This window comes from Balaenoptera acutorostrata, chromosome X, assembly GCF_949987535.1.
Source record: "Balaenoptera acutorostrata chromosome X, mBalAcu1.1, whole genome shotgun sequence".
Lineage (NCBI taxonomy): Eukaryota > Metazoa > Chordata > Mammalia > Artiodactyla > Balaenopteridae > Balaenoptera > Balaenoptera acutorostrata.
The window spans coordinates 53,647,647-53,664,442 of record NC_080085.1 but is presented as its reverse complement, the minus strand read 5'-3'; the positions used below and the strand labels follow the sequence as shown (position 1 = coordinate 53,664,442).

General features: G+C 42.2%; 1 protein-coding gene across 11 annotated transcripts in view; it reads left to right on the top strand.

The window, feature by feature from the left end:
* The window catches only part of ARHGEF9 (Cdc42 guanine nucleotide exchange factor 9), a 230,413-nt gene that overhangs the window by 49,509 nt on the left and 164,108 nt on the right, over window positions 1-16,796 (top strand). For 7 of the 11 annotated variants that reach the window (XM_057538869.1, XM_057538863.1, XM_057538865.1 and 4 more), the window contains exon 2: window positions 3,545-3,724. The exons of 3 other annotated variants lie outside the window; for them this stretch is intronic. In XM_057538869.1, the coding sequence (XP_057394852.1) occupies window positions 3,545-3,724 (180 nt within the window). Of the gene's footprint in view, window positions 1-1,375; window positions 1,394-3,544; window positions 3,725-16,796 lie in introns of those variants that run through there. One more of the 11 variants, XM_057538868.1, reaches the window with a different exon arrangement.

The following is a 16,796-nucleotide window of genomic DNA, read 5'->3' as shown; positions in this document are numbered from 1 at the left end:
TAGCTTGAAAGTCTCGTCCATAGCTTTTGTGATATTGTACTCCTTACATGCTGACAGTTCCATTTTGGTTTATTTATGTGGCTCCTCTTGTACTCCTCACCTCCCATTTTCACTGCTACTTTCTAAAGTAGCAAAGCCCAGAATTGAAGCTAGGTTTGCTTGCCCTTAACCACCTTTGCATACTGCTTGAAGGGCATTCACTGTTGGTACCCAAAGGGCCCTTGATCTTCAGGTAAGGACTGTGGCTGAATCACAGTAAGCAGATCCCTGCACACAGTGGGAACGCACTCAATGAGTGTTGGGTGGAAAATGGATGAGCAAAGTCATATTTATGAAAAATTGTAGCAAGTTAAAAGTCAATCCTGTATACAAAGGGGAGATTTAAAACCAATTTCCAGCAGCCCAAACTTAAAACATCTCAGTGGATAGAGGAAGAACATTCCCTTATTCCTGCTTGCGTTTGTGACTAGAGAACACAGGAGCCCTATACAGCTACCAGCCCCTTCTGGGTTGCCCTTCTCTCATTATCTGCACACACATCTGTCAATTCTTGGTTCAGTGTCTTACAGCTTGTGAATCAGGTGGGGGTGTAGAATTATCCTTACTTAACAGATGAAGAAAATGAGACTCAGAGGCAGCATAGTTTATAAGAGCAGAGGCTCTATAAGAGCCAGACTGTGCCTGCATTTGAATTATGACTTAAGTACTTATTGGCTCTTTGAATTTGGGCAAATTATTTAATCTCTCGGAGCTTCAGTTTCCTCGTCTGTAGGATAGGGATAATAATAGTATTTCCTCAAAGGGTTGCTGTGAGGATTAAATGAGTTGATGTGTGTAAAGTGCTTAGAATAGTGCCTTACATATACTTAGTGCTCTATATTAGCTAATATTATCATCTTTATCATCCCTTCTTTAGCAAGGTCTTAAACCCAAGCGTTCTTTTTCCACCTTCTCTATCTATGGTGTTATGTTGGGGAAAAAATGGTTCACTAGGCTGGCCATCTGGTGACCTTAGGCAAGTCACTCCTGCTATATTACACCTGATCTATAAAATGAGGGATTAAGGGTGATGATCTTTGAAGTGCTGCCTAGTTCTGTCGTTGATTCCAAGTAGGCAGTGACAACAGGCTTGCCAGTTGGTTTGTGGCCACTGGGTCCTATCCAGGGATTGGCCTTGTCCAGGGCATAGCTGGACTTTGTGACCTGAGTGCCCAGGCAGGTCAACTGGACTAAATGGGGACAAGAGTGAGCCAACTTCTGCTGGGAGAATCCAAGCATGGAGTCCCTCAAAAGAAGACTGCACTGTAGAAAAAGTACAGGCAGTGGAATCAGCCAGAACTGGGACTAGGGTAATTCAAACAGCATCACAGATATAGTCCTGAGCAGAGCATTGGTAAGTGATGCCAAGATACTCTTTGACCCTTGATAAAAAGTCAATGATATATCTTTAGACTGTAAGCCTTCATGGTGCTCTGAGTTGGGGCTGTATGTGCTTATCGAGCTCTAGCAGCACCCTGTTGGTACCCATCTTTGGCAGGAGAGGGGAGACTTCTCTGTAAATACTTATTTTATTGAGGCCAGTGACCAGCAATTCTTCTTCTCCACTGAGGCCAGAACAAGAAGATACTGACTTTTAGTGTAATTGGAAGAAAGCAAGTTCAACATATAAATGAATCTCCTCTTAGTCAGGGGCACCAGTGACTGAAGGTGGCTGTCCAAATCTCTTTCTTTGGGGTTGAAGAATGGAGCCATCTGGTTTATGATATTATGAATGGAGTTCTGTGAGTTCATTATAGCTTATTAGTAAACATTGGTAGTATGGCATGATAGGTATTAGTGCATATACAGTCAGAAGACTGAGCTCCATAATTTATTACATGTGTGATTGGCCAAAGGACCAGGTCACCACTCTGAGCCTCAGTTTCCTTATCTTTAAAATATGGGTAATAGTGAGATCCAGCTCATCAGTAAGGATCAAGTGATGCAGTAGATGTGAAAACACTTTGTGAACAATAAAGCATGAGGTACTTTAAAGGCGGTATTATAAAAGGTCCTATTTGAAATCTCTTTTACATCCAAGCTGAGGAGCTCTCTCTATGCCTTCTATAGAAGGCACAATGGCTAGACCCCTGAGCGATGAAGGATGCCTCATGCAGGAGCTAACCAACAGAATGCCCTAAGTCAAAAGCTCAGTGTGTGTGTTTTTTCCTGTGTGTGATGTGTTATGCATTAATATCATGACCACAGGGTTATTCTCTGGCTGGTATGTTGGAAGGCAGACCTGTGTGAGAGGATGCATGTTCCATATTCTGTCTCTGTTATCTTTAAATTGTTTTGACTTGGGTCTTGTGGAGCCATAATTGCCTTGGGGTCCTTCCTCAAAGTAGGCTGATGGAAAAGATGACTTCTAGAGGACATGTTCAGCAATTCAGTTCTGGGGAGGGAATGTTTGAGTCCTTTGCCTGACAGGCCATATGTTCTCTATTCTGGAAATTGTTCCTCCAAATGCCAGAAAGATTGACCCATACAGGCTGGAACCAGTTGGGGGAAAAAGAAGAATACATAACACAGTGGTCAGGATGGTAGCCAGAGAGAAACTAACTATTCCCCCACACCCATCCTCATCACTGTGCTTAGACAAGTGTCATGAACATATGTGTGTGTATGTTTATGTGGCAGTGGCATAGATGTCTGCCTCGCGCTATGTGGAGCCAAGTCCTGCTGGCCACAAATTCTGATGACCAAGGTTAGGCTCTGTGCATAGCCCCTGCCTTGCTGAGTGAAACTGAGCTTACCCCTTAACTTGCTTATAGCTCAGTTTTGCCATCTATCAGATGCAGAAGTCAACCAAGATTCCCTGTGTATCTTACAGGGTGGTTGTTTAAATCACTGAACGAATCTGTGACAATGTCGAGTTTCTTGGGAGCAAGGCAACACAGAACGCCATATTCTTTCATACCTATGAACACATGACCTCTCTGGATAGCATCATGTGTGGGTGAGAGCAGGAGGCTGCAGGACTGGGGTCCATCATATGTGAGGAATGCCGTGGTCTGTAACTTCTGAGGTTGGGGTACAGTAGGATTAAATAACATATCACCAACTCTGAATTGGACAGTTCCAAAGAAGAAGAAGAAAGGGGGAGGAGCACAGAGAATTTATAGCAAATATGCTCGAGCCTCATTTTAGCCATTGGTTTCAGACTCTCCACCCATTCCAGATCCAGGGCTGCCTCAAAGTACCAAGGAGAGATGAATTGGAGCTTTTTCTTCTCTAGGGAAGGAGATCTTGAGTAGGGATAAAATCATGAGGCCTGTGTAGTCCATATACACATTCTGGGTCATTCTACCCACTGGCTAATGGAGAGTTGATAGTATTATTTGTCTTGTAGTCCAGTGGAGCTTGCTCTCCCAATGTCATCTCCATCACCCTACCCTTCATCACTAATATGTGAGTTTTTCCATAAGTAGTAGAGATTTGGGGAGGGGGGCAAGTAAGGTAGCTAGATGTGTGGACTGAACACATTCTTATTTTGTCTCCTAAGCTGATCACTGGAGATTCCATCGTTAGTGCTGAGGCAGTATGGGATCACGTCACCATGGCCAACCGGGAGTTGGCATTTAAGGCTGGCGACGTCATCAAAGTCTTGGATGCTTCCAACAAGGATTGGTGGTGGGGCCAGATCGACGATGAGGAGGGATGGTTTCCTGCCAGCTTTGTGAGGGTGAGTGTCAGCCTTCACTCTCCTCTCCTGTCTCCTTGGCTACTTGTCCCTGGCCTCCCTCTCACCAGCCCTTGTTCTCCTTCTCCTTCCCCTTCTTGTGGCTCCTCACATTTTTCCCCGTGTGTTTGGTCACCTACCAAGGGCCTGGGCTTCCTTTAATCTTTGCCCTTCTAGTTTTGAGACTTTTTTTCTCCTGTTTATTTTAACAATCCCCACCTCCTGCCTCCCACCTTCTACCCACTGTGACTTTGCACAAATCACTTCCCTTTTTGCCTTGATGGTTTTGAAGACGCTTTTAACTCTATATTGCTGGGAAATTTTACCTTTCTTATCTCTTTTCTGCTTTCCTTCTTTTCCTTGCCTCCTCTTTTTTTATCCTTTCTTTTTATAGATCTCTTCCCACCCTCTTTCTCCCCTCTCCACTCCTCTCTGCTTCCTTTGCCTCCTTTCTCTCATTTAGGGAAGTGTGAACACCCCTGCGTGTTGTCTTATGATTGTCTACAGCTGTGAATGTAACAGTCTGGGCTCCCTACCCCCCCAGGGATTGGAGTTTACTCATTGCAAATCTTACTTTTTGCAAGGTGGCTGGGAACTAAGATGTGTCCAGGGTGGGAAGCAGGCAGCTTGATAGGGTTGGCAAGGCCTTGGCCCCTTTGACATTGTACCATGAAAAACCTGGCCGTTAAAAGAAGGGGTTCTTGGGAAGGGGCTCCTTAGCAGTTTCCACTTCCTCTGGGTCACCCATTGGCAGGATGCTAATGGGGAAAGAACACTGTCCTGGTGTTCCAGCTCTTGGCCGTCCTTGGAGTTATGAGCTAGAATCAGCTGTTTGGCAATTGTGAGTTCTGATTTTCCCCATATGCAAAATGGTGTTGGCAATTATTTCATGACAGGGGATATCACAGTGAATTAAATAATGTACATTAAAACAGATTTGTGGCAATACAAGTACCAAAGCCACATCAGGATGTCTTATGATCATCCTTACCACAGCCTATCATCTTTTGTTAGTTTCTTTTGTAATATAAGACTGAAGTCCTGACCCCAAACAAAAGATCAGAGTGGCTTGGGCCCTTGGAGAATGAAGGGTCTCAGGATAAGAAGGATAGAAGTGTGACATGAAGGAAGGAGCGGGGCATTTGGAATCAGATAATCTGAGATGCAGATGCAGTTTCAGCTTTACTACCTCCTAGCTCTATGGCTTTTGGCAAGACTTTTATCTTTCCTGAGCCTTATTTCCTCATCTGAAAAATAGGAATAGCAGGCTTTTTATGAGGATTAAATGGGATCACTATGTGAGTAAAGAATCTGACACAGTGCTTGGCACGTAGTGGGTACTTAGCAAATGGTAACTTGCTTTATCATTATCATTATCCTCATCATCACCACCATCACCTCCACCTTATTAACTCCAATAAGGTCTATGTATCAAGGCTGGTCATAGTGGTTGAAAGAGGCCTCCTTCCTTGGAGGGCTGCAAATGTAGGAAGCACTGTTATCCAGTTAGAGCAATTTAGGTGAGGGCACTGCTCAGAAGCAAGGAGGTAGACAAAATAGCCTCTTATCCCCTCTATCCTGAGAATTTCTTGATGAAATATCCAGTCCTTTTTTCCTCTACCTATATGGAGTCTTCCTTCAGAGTTTCCACATGCTGTGTGTCCCAGCTCAGCTTTGTTGGTTGATGAACTGGGTCCCAGGGGTAGTTAGAAAGAACACATCAATAACCATGGGCCTTTGGAACTAACATGAGACGCCATACACAGACAGCTTGTGTGTCTTAGGCTGACAGCCCCCCCTTTAAAAGAAGGATTAAACTACACCCAGTGACAAAATCACCCAAATCTGCATGTATTTCACCTACAGTGAAATGTCATTTTTATAATAAACTGTAATTAAAGGGGTGGGACAAAATATTGAGCAAGGCAGAATGACCCCAGGAGGTGAATGACAGAACCAAGCTTCAGAATATCAATGAACTGGCATTGATTTTCCTACATGCAAGTCCAGGAGGAGTGTTTCTCCAAGCACACAGCCCCAGCAGCCTGTTGGATGGGCTGAAGCTGACCTTTGAGAAGACCACTGGCTGAGCCAGGCATGCATAGTATAGAGTCTGGCCTAGTGGTTCTCAATCCTGGCTGCACAATGAAATAATTCACTTGGGTATCTTAAAAAAAAAAAAAACCAAACACTAAAACCCAGGCTCTAGGCTAGTTAAATCAGTCTTTGATGTTGAGAACGATTTGGCCTAGGCCAGTACAGTCCAATAGAAATATAATGTGAGGGACTTCCCTGGTGGTCCAGTGGTTAAGACTCTGTGCTACCAATTCAGGGGCCCGGGTTCGATCTCTGGTCATGGAATTAGATCCCACATGCTGCAGCTAAGAGCCCTCATGCTGCAACTAAAGATCCCACATGCCACAATGAAGATCCTGCATGCCTCAACTAAGACCCACACAGCCAAATAAAATAAATAAATAAATAAATATTTTTTTAAAAAAGAAATATAATGTGAGCTACAAATGCAAACCTCAAATATAATTTAAAAATTTCTAGTAGCCACACTAAAAAAAGTTAAAAATATACAGTGAAATTAATTTAATGTATTTTACTTAACCTAATATATCTAAAATATTATGATACAATATCATATATTATCACTATAAATTTTTTAATAATATATTTTACTAAGTCTTTGAAATCTGATGTGTATTCTATACACATCTCAATTCACACTTGTCACATTCCAAGTGTTCATTAGCCATATGTGGCTAGTTGCTACTGTATCAGATAGCAAATATCTAGACTGAGGACTGTGACAGTACACCAGGAGCATTAATGACAGAGCCTAAATCATAAGTTAGAGCTCCAATATTCTATTATACCAGCTCCAATATTCTATTCTATTATATTCTACCAGTGTTTATTCTTTGAGAAACTAAGATAGCATTCCATGTTGCCTCAGATTGTATTCAGAATGAGCATTTGATCATTGCAAAACTTTTTTTAAAGTAATAGTTGAATGGTCTTCAGATCTCTAAAGGAGAGTAACATGCAACCTTAGTGGCCAGCTGTTGTGGTGTCACCAGTAAAAAGAAATGGGGTTAGACTGTTGCATGAATGATGTGAAAATTGACTCCAAGTTAGACCTTTCGATTCTCATGAATGAGCATTTATGTGTAGGTTTACATTTCTGGTAAGATTGTGTGTTCCTCAAGGAACTGAATGATGGAAGTTATGTAGGCTCTTTTCTAGTAGGTATTTAAAAGTAGAATTACTATTTCCATTCTTCTACACTGATTTTGGTTGAGGGTAGAATGGTATTGTGCAAGCAGTGCTAGGTATATTAGAAAATGAGAGACCTGAGTTCTAGTTTGGCTCTCTCAAACATTTGACATATGATCATTGGCTTTTAGTTTCTCCTTCACCTCTGAAGCATTCTCTAGAATCTATTCAAGCTCTGACAATGTCTAGGTAGGACATAGCGATGAGTCACACTGAACTATTGAATCTTCATTAGTACTGATGTTATTGGTAGGTAGATAGGTGGTTTCCTGAGATGCTGTACCTCTATGTTGTATAGTTCCCTTGTTTATCCAGACTCATCCTGAGCTAAGATTCAGTAGCTCCTTGAGAATATCATCCTTAGGTTATTTGGCATATAACATGAAAGTACAATGGCAAAGAAAAGACTTTCCTCCTAACTCTATACCAACCGGACACCTTTGTGGATCACTGGACCAAATTGGTCACTGACATAGTGGAGCATCTCCATTTCCTATCTGGAAGACTCATTGCTGTGTGAACATCCCAGCCTTAGGATGGATAATCCAGGGTGCTTAATGCTGTTCTATCCAAGCTAGCTGTACCTGTTGTTAATCAGGTTTAAAACCAATGTGGAATCTGAGAAACCCAGATTCTTGCCTCAGTCTGCTGAGTATGCAGCTTGAGCAGCTTCCTGTACATCTTTGAAGCCCAGTTTTACTCCTTGTAAAATGGGGATAATTAAGTCTTGTAAAAAAATCCTTTGTAACCTGAGGTATGCTGGATACCTGTAAATAGGAAGTGTGATACCACTTTGGCTTCTGTACAAGAAATTGCTGGGTTTATGTGTCTTCTATTCAGTCAAATATCTGCCTCTTCTGTTGTTCAGAATTTCATTCTGTATGTATATACATGTATGTGTGTGTGTTCTCAAAGTCTCTTTCTTCTGTACTTGGAATATGACTTCACAAGAGCAATGCAGGAGTTGATTTACCTTCCCAGCAATTGGTCAGGTTAAGTGAATTACAGCTTGCTGAACGTTAATCCTCACATCTAACTGTTGACATCTTCAGCTGCTTTCCTGGGCTGGTTTCCCCTCTGGGAGCTGAGAGCAGACTGCTGGGATATGATTGTGTCTCTAAGTAGAAAATCCCATCCCTGTGGTGGCCCTCTTTTCGCATGCTGGGCCCTAACCCCAAATCATTCAGGTCCATTTCTTTTATCACCATGTAATAATTGGCCTTTGTTCTGACTTTGGGCCATGGCCTGGGGACAGCTTACTGCCCACTTGAGGGCAGGCTCTGTACAGAATACATGACAACCTGCTATTGTCTGTGGTAGGTGAGGCCTGAGTGACAAGGCATGGGTTTATTCAGAAAATAAAGAGCCTACTCAGATGCCATCAGAACGTATTTTCCTTGTTTCTTCAAATTCTAGATTTCCCTGGTTTCTGGACTACATGGATGCAGGAGATAAAAGGATGAGCTAATCAGGTCATTACCATCATTCCTTACAGTTGTACAGATTAGATGTAACAGAAATTAAACCTCTACTGTTCATAGAGAAGCCCACTGCTCCAGAGTGTTACTTGGCTTTTAATTATATAGTGTCTCTTTTTGGTTGCACTTGGGGAAAGTTTTTCACGTGTATGAAACCCTAGACTCACAGTAGATTTACAGCTGGAAAGACCCATCTTGGCCAGGAGTAGCTGACTTAGATGTTTACAGGGCCAGGCCGGTAACTTACATGAGTAAAGCAGTCTGGTACTAGGGTTAAGTGGGAGCCTGTGTCCAAATGGGAAATCTATGCCCTATATAAAGGGAGCAAAAGTGACTTGGATGGTTCTCATTGGTGGAATAGGTTATAGGAAGTAGGGAAGTCCAGTGAACTCAGATCTTCCAGATTTTTCAAGAAAAGCCAGGAATGGGATTTTATTCATATTTTTAAAATGTTGACCAGTAATTCACATTTTTAAAAGAAACACTGTGAAGAATAAACTGAACATATCATCAGGCTAAATTGTAACCCCAGCTTGTGACCACTGCTCATCCTAATTTCTTCATTTTATAAATCCTGAGGAAACATAGGCTCAGAGAATGCAAGTGACTTTCTCACTCATGTAGGGAATTAGTGACAAAGCTAGGACTTGAACCCAGGCCTCCTGAATCTTACTTAAGACAGGTGATTTAAAGTCTTTGTCTAGTAAGTACAATGTCTGGACTTCTTCAGGTATGGTTTCTGTCAGTTTACTGTTTTCCTATGAATGGGCCATAATTTCCTGTTTCTTTGTATGCCTTATAATTTTTTATTGAAAACTGGGCATTTTGAATATTATAGTGTGATAACTCTGGAAATAAGATTCTCCTCCTTCCCCAGAGTTTGTTGCTGTTGTTTGTTGAGGGATACAGCTGTCCATTTGTTTACTGACTTTTCCAAATCTTTTGTTTTTTTTGCAAAGACTGCATTCTTTGTCATGTGTGGTCATGGAAATCTCTGTTCCATTATGTCATTGGTCAGCCAGTGACCTGACAGAGATTGCTTTTAAATACTTGGAGCCAAAACAAACAAACTACTATCCTGGTCTTTGCAAGTTGGCTCAGAGCTGGGGCATTCCTTCAACACTAATCCAGGCTGCCCACAACTCTGCCTTAGTCGTCTTCTCCTACTCTCCTGATTTCATGGAACCTGCAGATCCTCCAGAAGTGCAAGCCTACAATCTGTTCAGGCTTTTTCTGAGCATGCATCTGGTCCAGGGCATGTGTGTTGCACTCTGACTTCCTCGGTATGCACAGTGGCCCTTCTAAGTCTTTATTCTCCCAAGAAACTTTTTCCTCAGTCTCATCCTTCCTGTGGTATTGGATTCATTTGCTGCTTGCCCCTTCTACCATCCCTTGCCCTGGGTGGACATGGGCAGTATATGTCTTTAAGTCTTTCAACAGAGGCAGTCACAACCTCTAAAGCCACTTTAGCCTTAGGGGGTAAGGGTACAAGACAAAGGCCAGTCTCTGTGCCTAGCCCTCAAGGACCAAACAGATCAAAACACACAGCCACAACATTTTAAAAACAAGGTCTTTAGTCCCTTGGCATCGGCAACCTGCAGGAGGAATGTGGGCCACCTTTCTCTTAGCTGCTGGGGAGTCAGGAATGGTAGACAAATTAGCAAAAATGCTTCAAAATTCTCTTAACAAATTTTAGCCATTCTTTTCTGCATCAAGAGGGATAACTTGGAAGATTGGGATTGACATATACACACTGCTATATATAAAATAGATAACTAATAAGGACCTACTGTATAGCACAGGGAACTCTACTCAATACTCTGTAATGACCTATATGGGAAAAGAACCTAGAACAGAGTGGATGCATGTATATGTATAACTGATGAACTTTGCTGTACACCTGAAACTAACACAACATTGTAAATCAACTATACTCCAATAAAATTTTTTTATAAAAGAGTTTCTTGGTTCCTGTAAGTTTTGGATTAGATTCCAGAATTCTGAAAAAGTTGGTCTGTCAGTCTTTGCCAGCTAAAGTTTGTTTCAGTAGAGGGCCTGATTGTTTGCGCATCCTAATCTGCCACTTTTAGTGATGTTACCCCCTCCTGAATCTTAATCCTGTGCTTTCTGGGCTACAGAACAGTCAGGAAAAGGTATGCATGGGCTGCTAACAAGACTGTTAACACTTGAGGACCTACCTCCCCTTTCAGGTTAATGGCAACTGTGTTTTGATTTCTTGAGATGAGTTCAGATATGCCAGCCCTTGTTTATCCATTCAAGCTTCAGGTGGACAAAGACCTCTAGCCTTAACCATCTATGCAGAAAGTCTTATTTGTGACACTAGAGTTGACTCATTACAGGATCTGTGAATTGAGGATGACATTAGCAGGGAGGACCTTTCTCCCTGGATTACAGAAATTTCTCTCCTTCATACTAGAGTTTCAAATGGCATTATTAGCACTCATTTGCATTCACATGATCCATCTTAATGGCTTCTCACTATGTACACACTTTGGATGACATTATCCAGTACATCCTTTGTCTAATTGGCGGGGAATTTTTTTTTTTTTTTTTAATATGGAGTCACCCAGCTCAGAGATAACCTTAAATCTGGCTGGTGCCTGACCCAGGTGGTTTCCTCCATATTCAAGTAGGTCACCCTGTAGGTCTCTCTCAGAATCCCCAAATTGAAAACAACCGTGAGGGTCATATAGTCTATCCCCCAGCCTCCAGGCAGGACTATAATTAAACTATCCTGGAGTTTGGCGAACCTGGCTGGCATCTGTCAGCAAAGCCTAAACTACTTCCTTGTTTAAAGCTGTTAACCCTTATGTTGTAGTCTAAGCCAATTTCTTGAAACATGTTGCTTTTTGCACTAGGCAGATGATATTTAAGAGCTGGCACCAGTAGAAGTCACTCTGAATTGTTCTCTTCATGATGGAGCTTTCCTTCCAAGGCCTTGCTGTTGATCCATAACATGAATTGGACATTTGGTTGGCTGCCTGAGTTTAAGACTATGATCTGAGGCCTAGGGTCTGTTTTTCTCTGTGTAGCTAACCCCTAGGTTCATTTAGGGATCAGTTTGGGCCTCCCTGGTACCATGTCTACACTATCTTGGTGATCTTGATGACTTGAGGAGAGGAAGACCATGATTGATTGAGTGCTTGGAGATAAGGTCTTTTTCTGAGGCTCTTTGGGAAGTATGAAATTTTGGAAAATCATGATAATTGTGTATATATATATTTGTATATGTATATATTTCTTTTTCTGTCATTATAGATGTCATTATGAGTCAGGGTAAACCTCTTATCTTTTTCTTCTTATTATTACTACTGCTGTTACTATCTCCTTACCAGTGTTTACTAATCTGTGAACAAAAGTGACTGTCCAGCACTTAGCAAAGCTACATCCTTGAGCCAGGTAGACAAGGGCTGAGGGTATCTGGCATCTTGAGAGGCCTCCTCCCAGGAACCTTGTCCTGCTTATTAGAGAGTCACCATAAAAACCATACTCAGATGCCCATGGGTCTCTTTTTTGGTTTTCAGAAGTGAGTCTTCTCTGAAGAACTTGATTTGGGAATGCCTTAGTGCTGAATGAGAGAATTGACATTTTTTGCTTTAATTCTGTTCCCAGAATGAGTTTGACCCCTCAGATTAACTCAAGGTGGTCATTTCTGGAGGACATGAAGACTGGTTGCCAATCTCTAGGATATGAGCCACAGGGCAAAGGGTCTGAGGGCTCAGGCCTTGTGTGTACCATTCCCGTTAGAGATCCAGCCAGCAATGGAGTCTGATACCTCCTGGCCTAAATACAAATAGATACCATTGCCTTTCAGAGACATTTTCTCTTCTACAATAGGACAGGGACAAAGCAAAGTAGGCCAGGACCTTAAGCAAGAAACCAGACTCCCTCACTGAGAATGGTATTCTCTGAGTATGGTGGACTGGAGTGATCAGTTGAGCATGTCAGTACTTAGGTTAGGGGACCTAAAACTATCCTCCCCTTGCCTTGACTAGGATTAGAACTCAGATCCAGTGAGATCTGAGTTGCAAGGTGACCTTTGTTGAGCCTTTTGCCTTAGAGGAGTGAAAGAGTAGGTGAATGATGCTAAGAGGGCAGGAGAGGCATATGAATAGGGAGCTTTGGCCAGAAATTTTTCTAGCCTTTTAAGATTGGGCGGCCCTTCTCTGTTGGAAATGTGCTATGTAGGTGTATCAAAGATCAGTTTGTGTTTGTTGAACAGGAGGAATTCTCTGTGAAGGAATAGAGAATGATAGGGCTCCTTGGGGATAGAGGGAGGAAACACTTGAGAGATTACCACACAAGAAGAACACAGTGAAGGTAGCAGGAGCATTGGGCTGGGAAGTCAGAGATCTGAGTTTAAGTGCCAGCTCTGCTGCTTATTCTCTCGGGGATGTCAGGCAGGGACCTTTCTTTCCTGGGCCTCAGTCTTAAGGAACAATTCAGGGAGTTGGACCAGGTGGTTTCTAAAGGCCCTGTCTGCACCAGTTTGAGCTTCTTCCATGATTCTATAACCAAGATCATCTGTGTTTAAGTGCCTGCATCCAGTCAGAATAGTACATCAAATTGGTTTGATGGAGCTTTCTAGTGGAGAAGAAAGGATTTGCCTTTGCACTACAGCTATTGAGTAGAGGGTGGTAACACCCCATCCCCAGGTGGTAAGGCTGTTTCTGTGAGGCACCAGCCAGTGGGTACCACCAGGAAGATGACACAAGGTTGTGTGAAGAAGCAGTTCAGCTCAGAAGCTGTGTCCTCCTGTCCTTTGAGCAGCTACACTCTAAATTAAGAGACAGTTTGTTTTTGACCTCTGCAGAGCTACCTGTGTCAATTGAGTAGGGAGATTCCTGAGGTGTAAATATCCAGGCCCCAGGCTCATCTCCTTAAATATGTCTCTCCCACTATTTCTCTGAAGCCAGGATGCTCTTTATTAGGAATCAGAGCCTTTCATTTTATCTTAGGTTTTTAAATTTTTAAAATTTTTATTGGAGTATAGTTGATTTATGATGTTGTGTTAGTTTCAGGTGTACAGCAAAGTGAATCAGTTATACATATACATATATCTACTCTTTTTTTTTAGATTCTTTTCCCATATAGGCCATTACAGAGTATTGAATAGAGTTCCCTGTGCTATACAACAGGTTCTTCTATTTTATATATAGTAGTGTGTATATGTCAATCCCAATCTCCCAATTTATCCCTCTCCCCTCATCCCCTGGTAACCATAAGTTTTCTACATCCATGACTCTACTTCTGTTTTGTAAATAAGTTCATTTGTACCCCTTTTTTTTAGATCCCACATATAAGCAATATCATATGATATTTGTCTTTTTCTGTCTGACTTACTTCACTCAGTATGAGAATCTCTAGGTCAATCCATGTGGCTGCAAATGGCATTATTTTGTTCTTTTTTTATGGCTGAGTAGTATTGCACTGTACATATATACCACATCTTCTTTATCCATTCATCTATTGATGGGCATTTAGGTTGTTTCCATATCCTGGCTAGTGTAAATAGTGCTGCAATGAACACTGGGGTGCATGAATCTTTTTGAATTATGGTATATGCCCAGGAGTGGGATTTCTGGGTCATATAGTAGTTCTATTTTTAGTTTTTTAAGGAACCTCCATACTGTTCTCCATAGTGGCTGTATCAATTTACATTCCCACCAACAGTGCAAGAAGGTTCCCTTTTCTCCACACCCTCTCCAGTATTTATTGTTTGTAGATTTTTGGATGATGGCCATTCTTACTGGTGTGAGGTAGTACCTCATTGTAGTTTTGATTTACATTTCTCTAATAATTAGCGATGTTGAGCATCTTTTCATATGCTTTTTGGCCATCTGTATGTCTTCTTTAGAGAAATGTCTATTTAGATCTTCCACCCATTTTTTGACTGGGTTATTTGTTTTTTGATATTGAGCTGCATGAGCTGTTTGTATATTTTGGAGATTAATCCAATATCAAAAAACAAATAATCCGATTAATCGCCTTTCATTTTATAATTACAACTTTGCTTTAGGATCCAGACTCCAGAGAAGAGAGGAGAAGGTTTCAGCCTATTCATACTGCAGTGTTAATGATTGATATCAAACTTTTGCCTGGGAATGATTTGGAGGAGAGAAGGGACCATGAAGGAAGCAAGGAAATGAAGTAAGCGAAACCAAAAACCAAAAACAAACAAACAAAAAAACGGTAGATAGGGGAAAAAGGTGGAAAGAAACACAAAATACCATGGAAAGGGAGAGAGCTTCAAACACACGTACTTAGCACCTCCATTTGCTTGGAGCTAGCTGGTCCTCCACAGGGACTTCATGCCCCTTAGGAAGTATTTTGAATTCTAGGGGACGGGCCTGAGAATCAGATAGAACTGACTTCACATCTTATATCCAAGTACTTTTGAGCAGTGTGATCTTTAAAATAATTTCTTCATATCTTTGAACCTTTTATTTTTCTCACCTGTAAAACGGGGCAGTAAGCCCTGATATTCCTTAAATATCGGACCCTGATATTTGAATAGCATGCTACAGTTTGATATGGCACTGTTTTCCCTCTCTCAAATAGAGAGTTCTAAGGCTAGTAGAGCAGGGCAGAGAGGTTATAGCTGAAAACCAGAGCAAAGAGAGACTATCTTCTCCAGAGACCCAGGTCACTTAGAGTAGTACCTAAAGCCTGAGCTTCTTGGGGCTCACAATCCAGTGCCTTCTGCATTCCCCATGACCATTGTGGGGCTCAAAAGAGCTAGTTCATGTGAAAGGACTTTAGCAACTCTGAAGTCTATGCCCCCATGAGAGATTAGACTTGCTTTTGCCCTGAGGGAAGCTTGAAGATTGGGTTGGCTTTCTTAAAGGGGAGAGACCACAAGTAAGGCAGGGGGTCAGATCAGTGAAGAAGGAAGCTGCCGAGTAAAGGAATGCCCCTGGTACTGTCAAGGCCACCTGCTCATGATAGCTTGGCCCTGGCAGTTCTCTTTTGGCTCTTATTTGTCCTCCAGTTCCAGTTCCAAGATGACAGGATTCTTAGATCCTACTTACTGATGGCAAGTTTCCGGACTGGCCTAGGGCCAAAGTACCCCCGGCTAAGAACAAGGTTTGTTGGCAATATTATCTAGGCTGCTAGTCTCCAGACCTCTTTATGACTCTGCAAGGGCCAGCCTCTCCCTTACTTGACTTCCACAGAGGGATCTGGAAACATCTTAGAGTAGCTGTGAAATCTCCAAGTATACCAAGTTTGGCTTTAGAGTGTACCTGTTTCTCTCTTATCTTCCCTTCTCTTACTTGGTCTTACCAATCTTCAGTTATTGAAACAACTTGTTCTCCAGAGCAGTGCATCTGGTCAGGTGAGCTGCTGTCCCAAGTAAGTACCAAACTCAGGTGCAGGCTGGGTTGGGACCACAATATGCCAGGACTAGGGTGAGCACTGAATCTCTGCCAGCCTCAAAGAGCTAGAATTCTAACCCCTGGGCGGCACTTACTGGTTCAAGATGGGGCTGCCTCCCTTAGGTTCTTGCATTGACTGACTGAACTCAGAACACTCAATAGTCATGAGATGCCATCCAAGGGAGTTATATAACATAGGGACAACTGACCAAACCATTCTCTTCCCTTTGGACTTTATTATTTTTCTAAGAGCTTTACTTCTAGCCTCCATTTCTCTTTCTTGATTGGGGCAGATTGGAGACTATTCCCTGCCTCATTCCCCTACCCCATCCACAAATACAACCCTCCAGCTTTGGAACAGAAACAACTAGAGCTGACAGGCAGATTCACTTAGATTAATTTCTGTTTCCTCACATAAGACATTGGACTGACATGGCTGTCTTTGGATGAGGTATTAAGGCATTGAGAGGAAAGCTGAAGGTAGGATTTTTTATATAACAGAACATCTAAAGTGGCACATCTAAGGTGCTTTCCCCTTGATCCTTCTGTAGGGATGGTGCTGGAGAAGGCAAAACCAAAGCCTATCATAATTTCAGGTGACTTCCTTAAAGGTGAAAGGAAGGCCTTTTCTACCTCATAAATGGCCAGTTTTCTTGTTTCACTTTGCTTTTTTCCCCTCTTTGCTGGTAGAAGATGCAATTATACAAGGAGAAATCCATTTGAGGTGGCGGGGGCCTGGAGTTCTTTGTTAAATAGTTGAAGAAGACATTTGGGGTAACTAACTTTCCTACCTCTCCTTTCCTTCCACCACCACCACTTCACAACCACCCACCCCACCACCCACCCACTGCCCCCCGCCCAGCAGCAGAAGACCTAGAAGATGAAATTGCCCCTAAACAGTAAAATAACTTCATC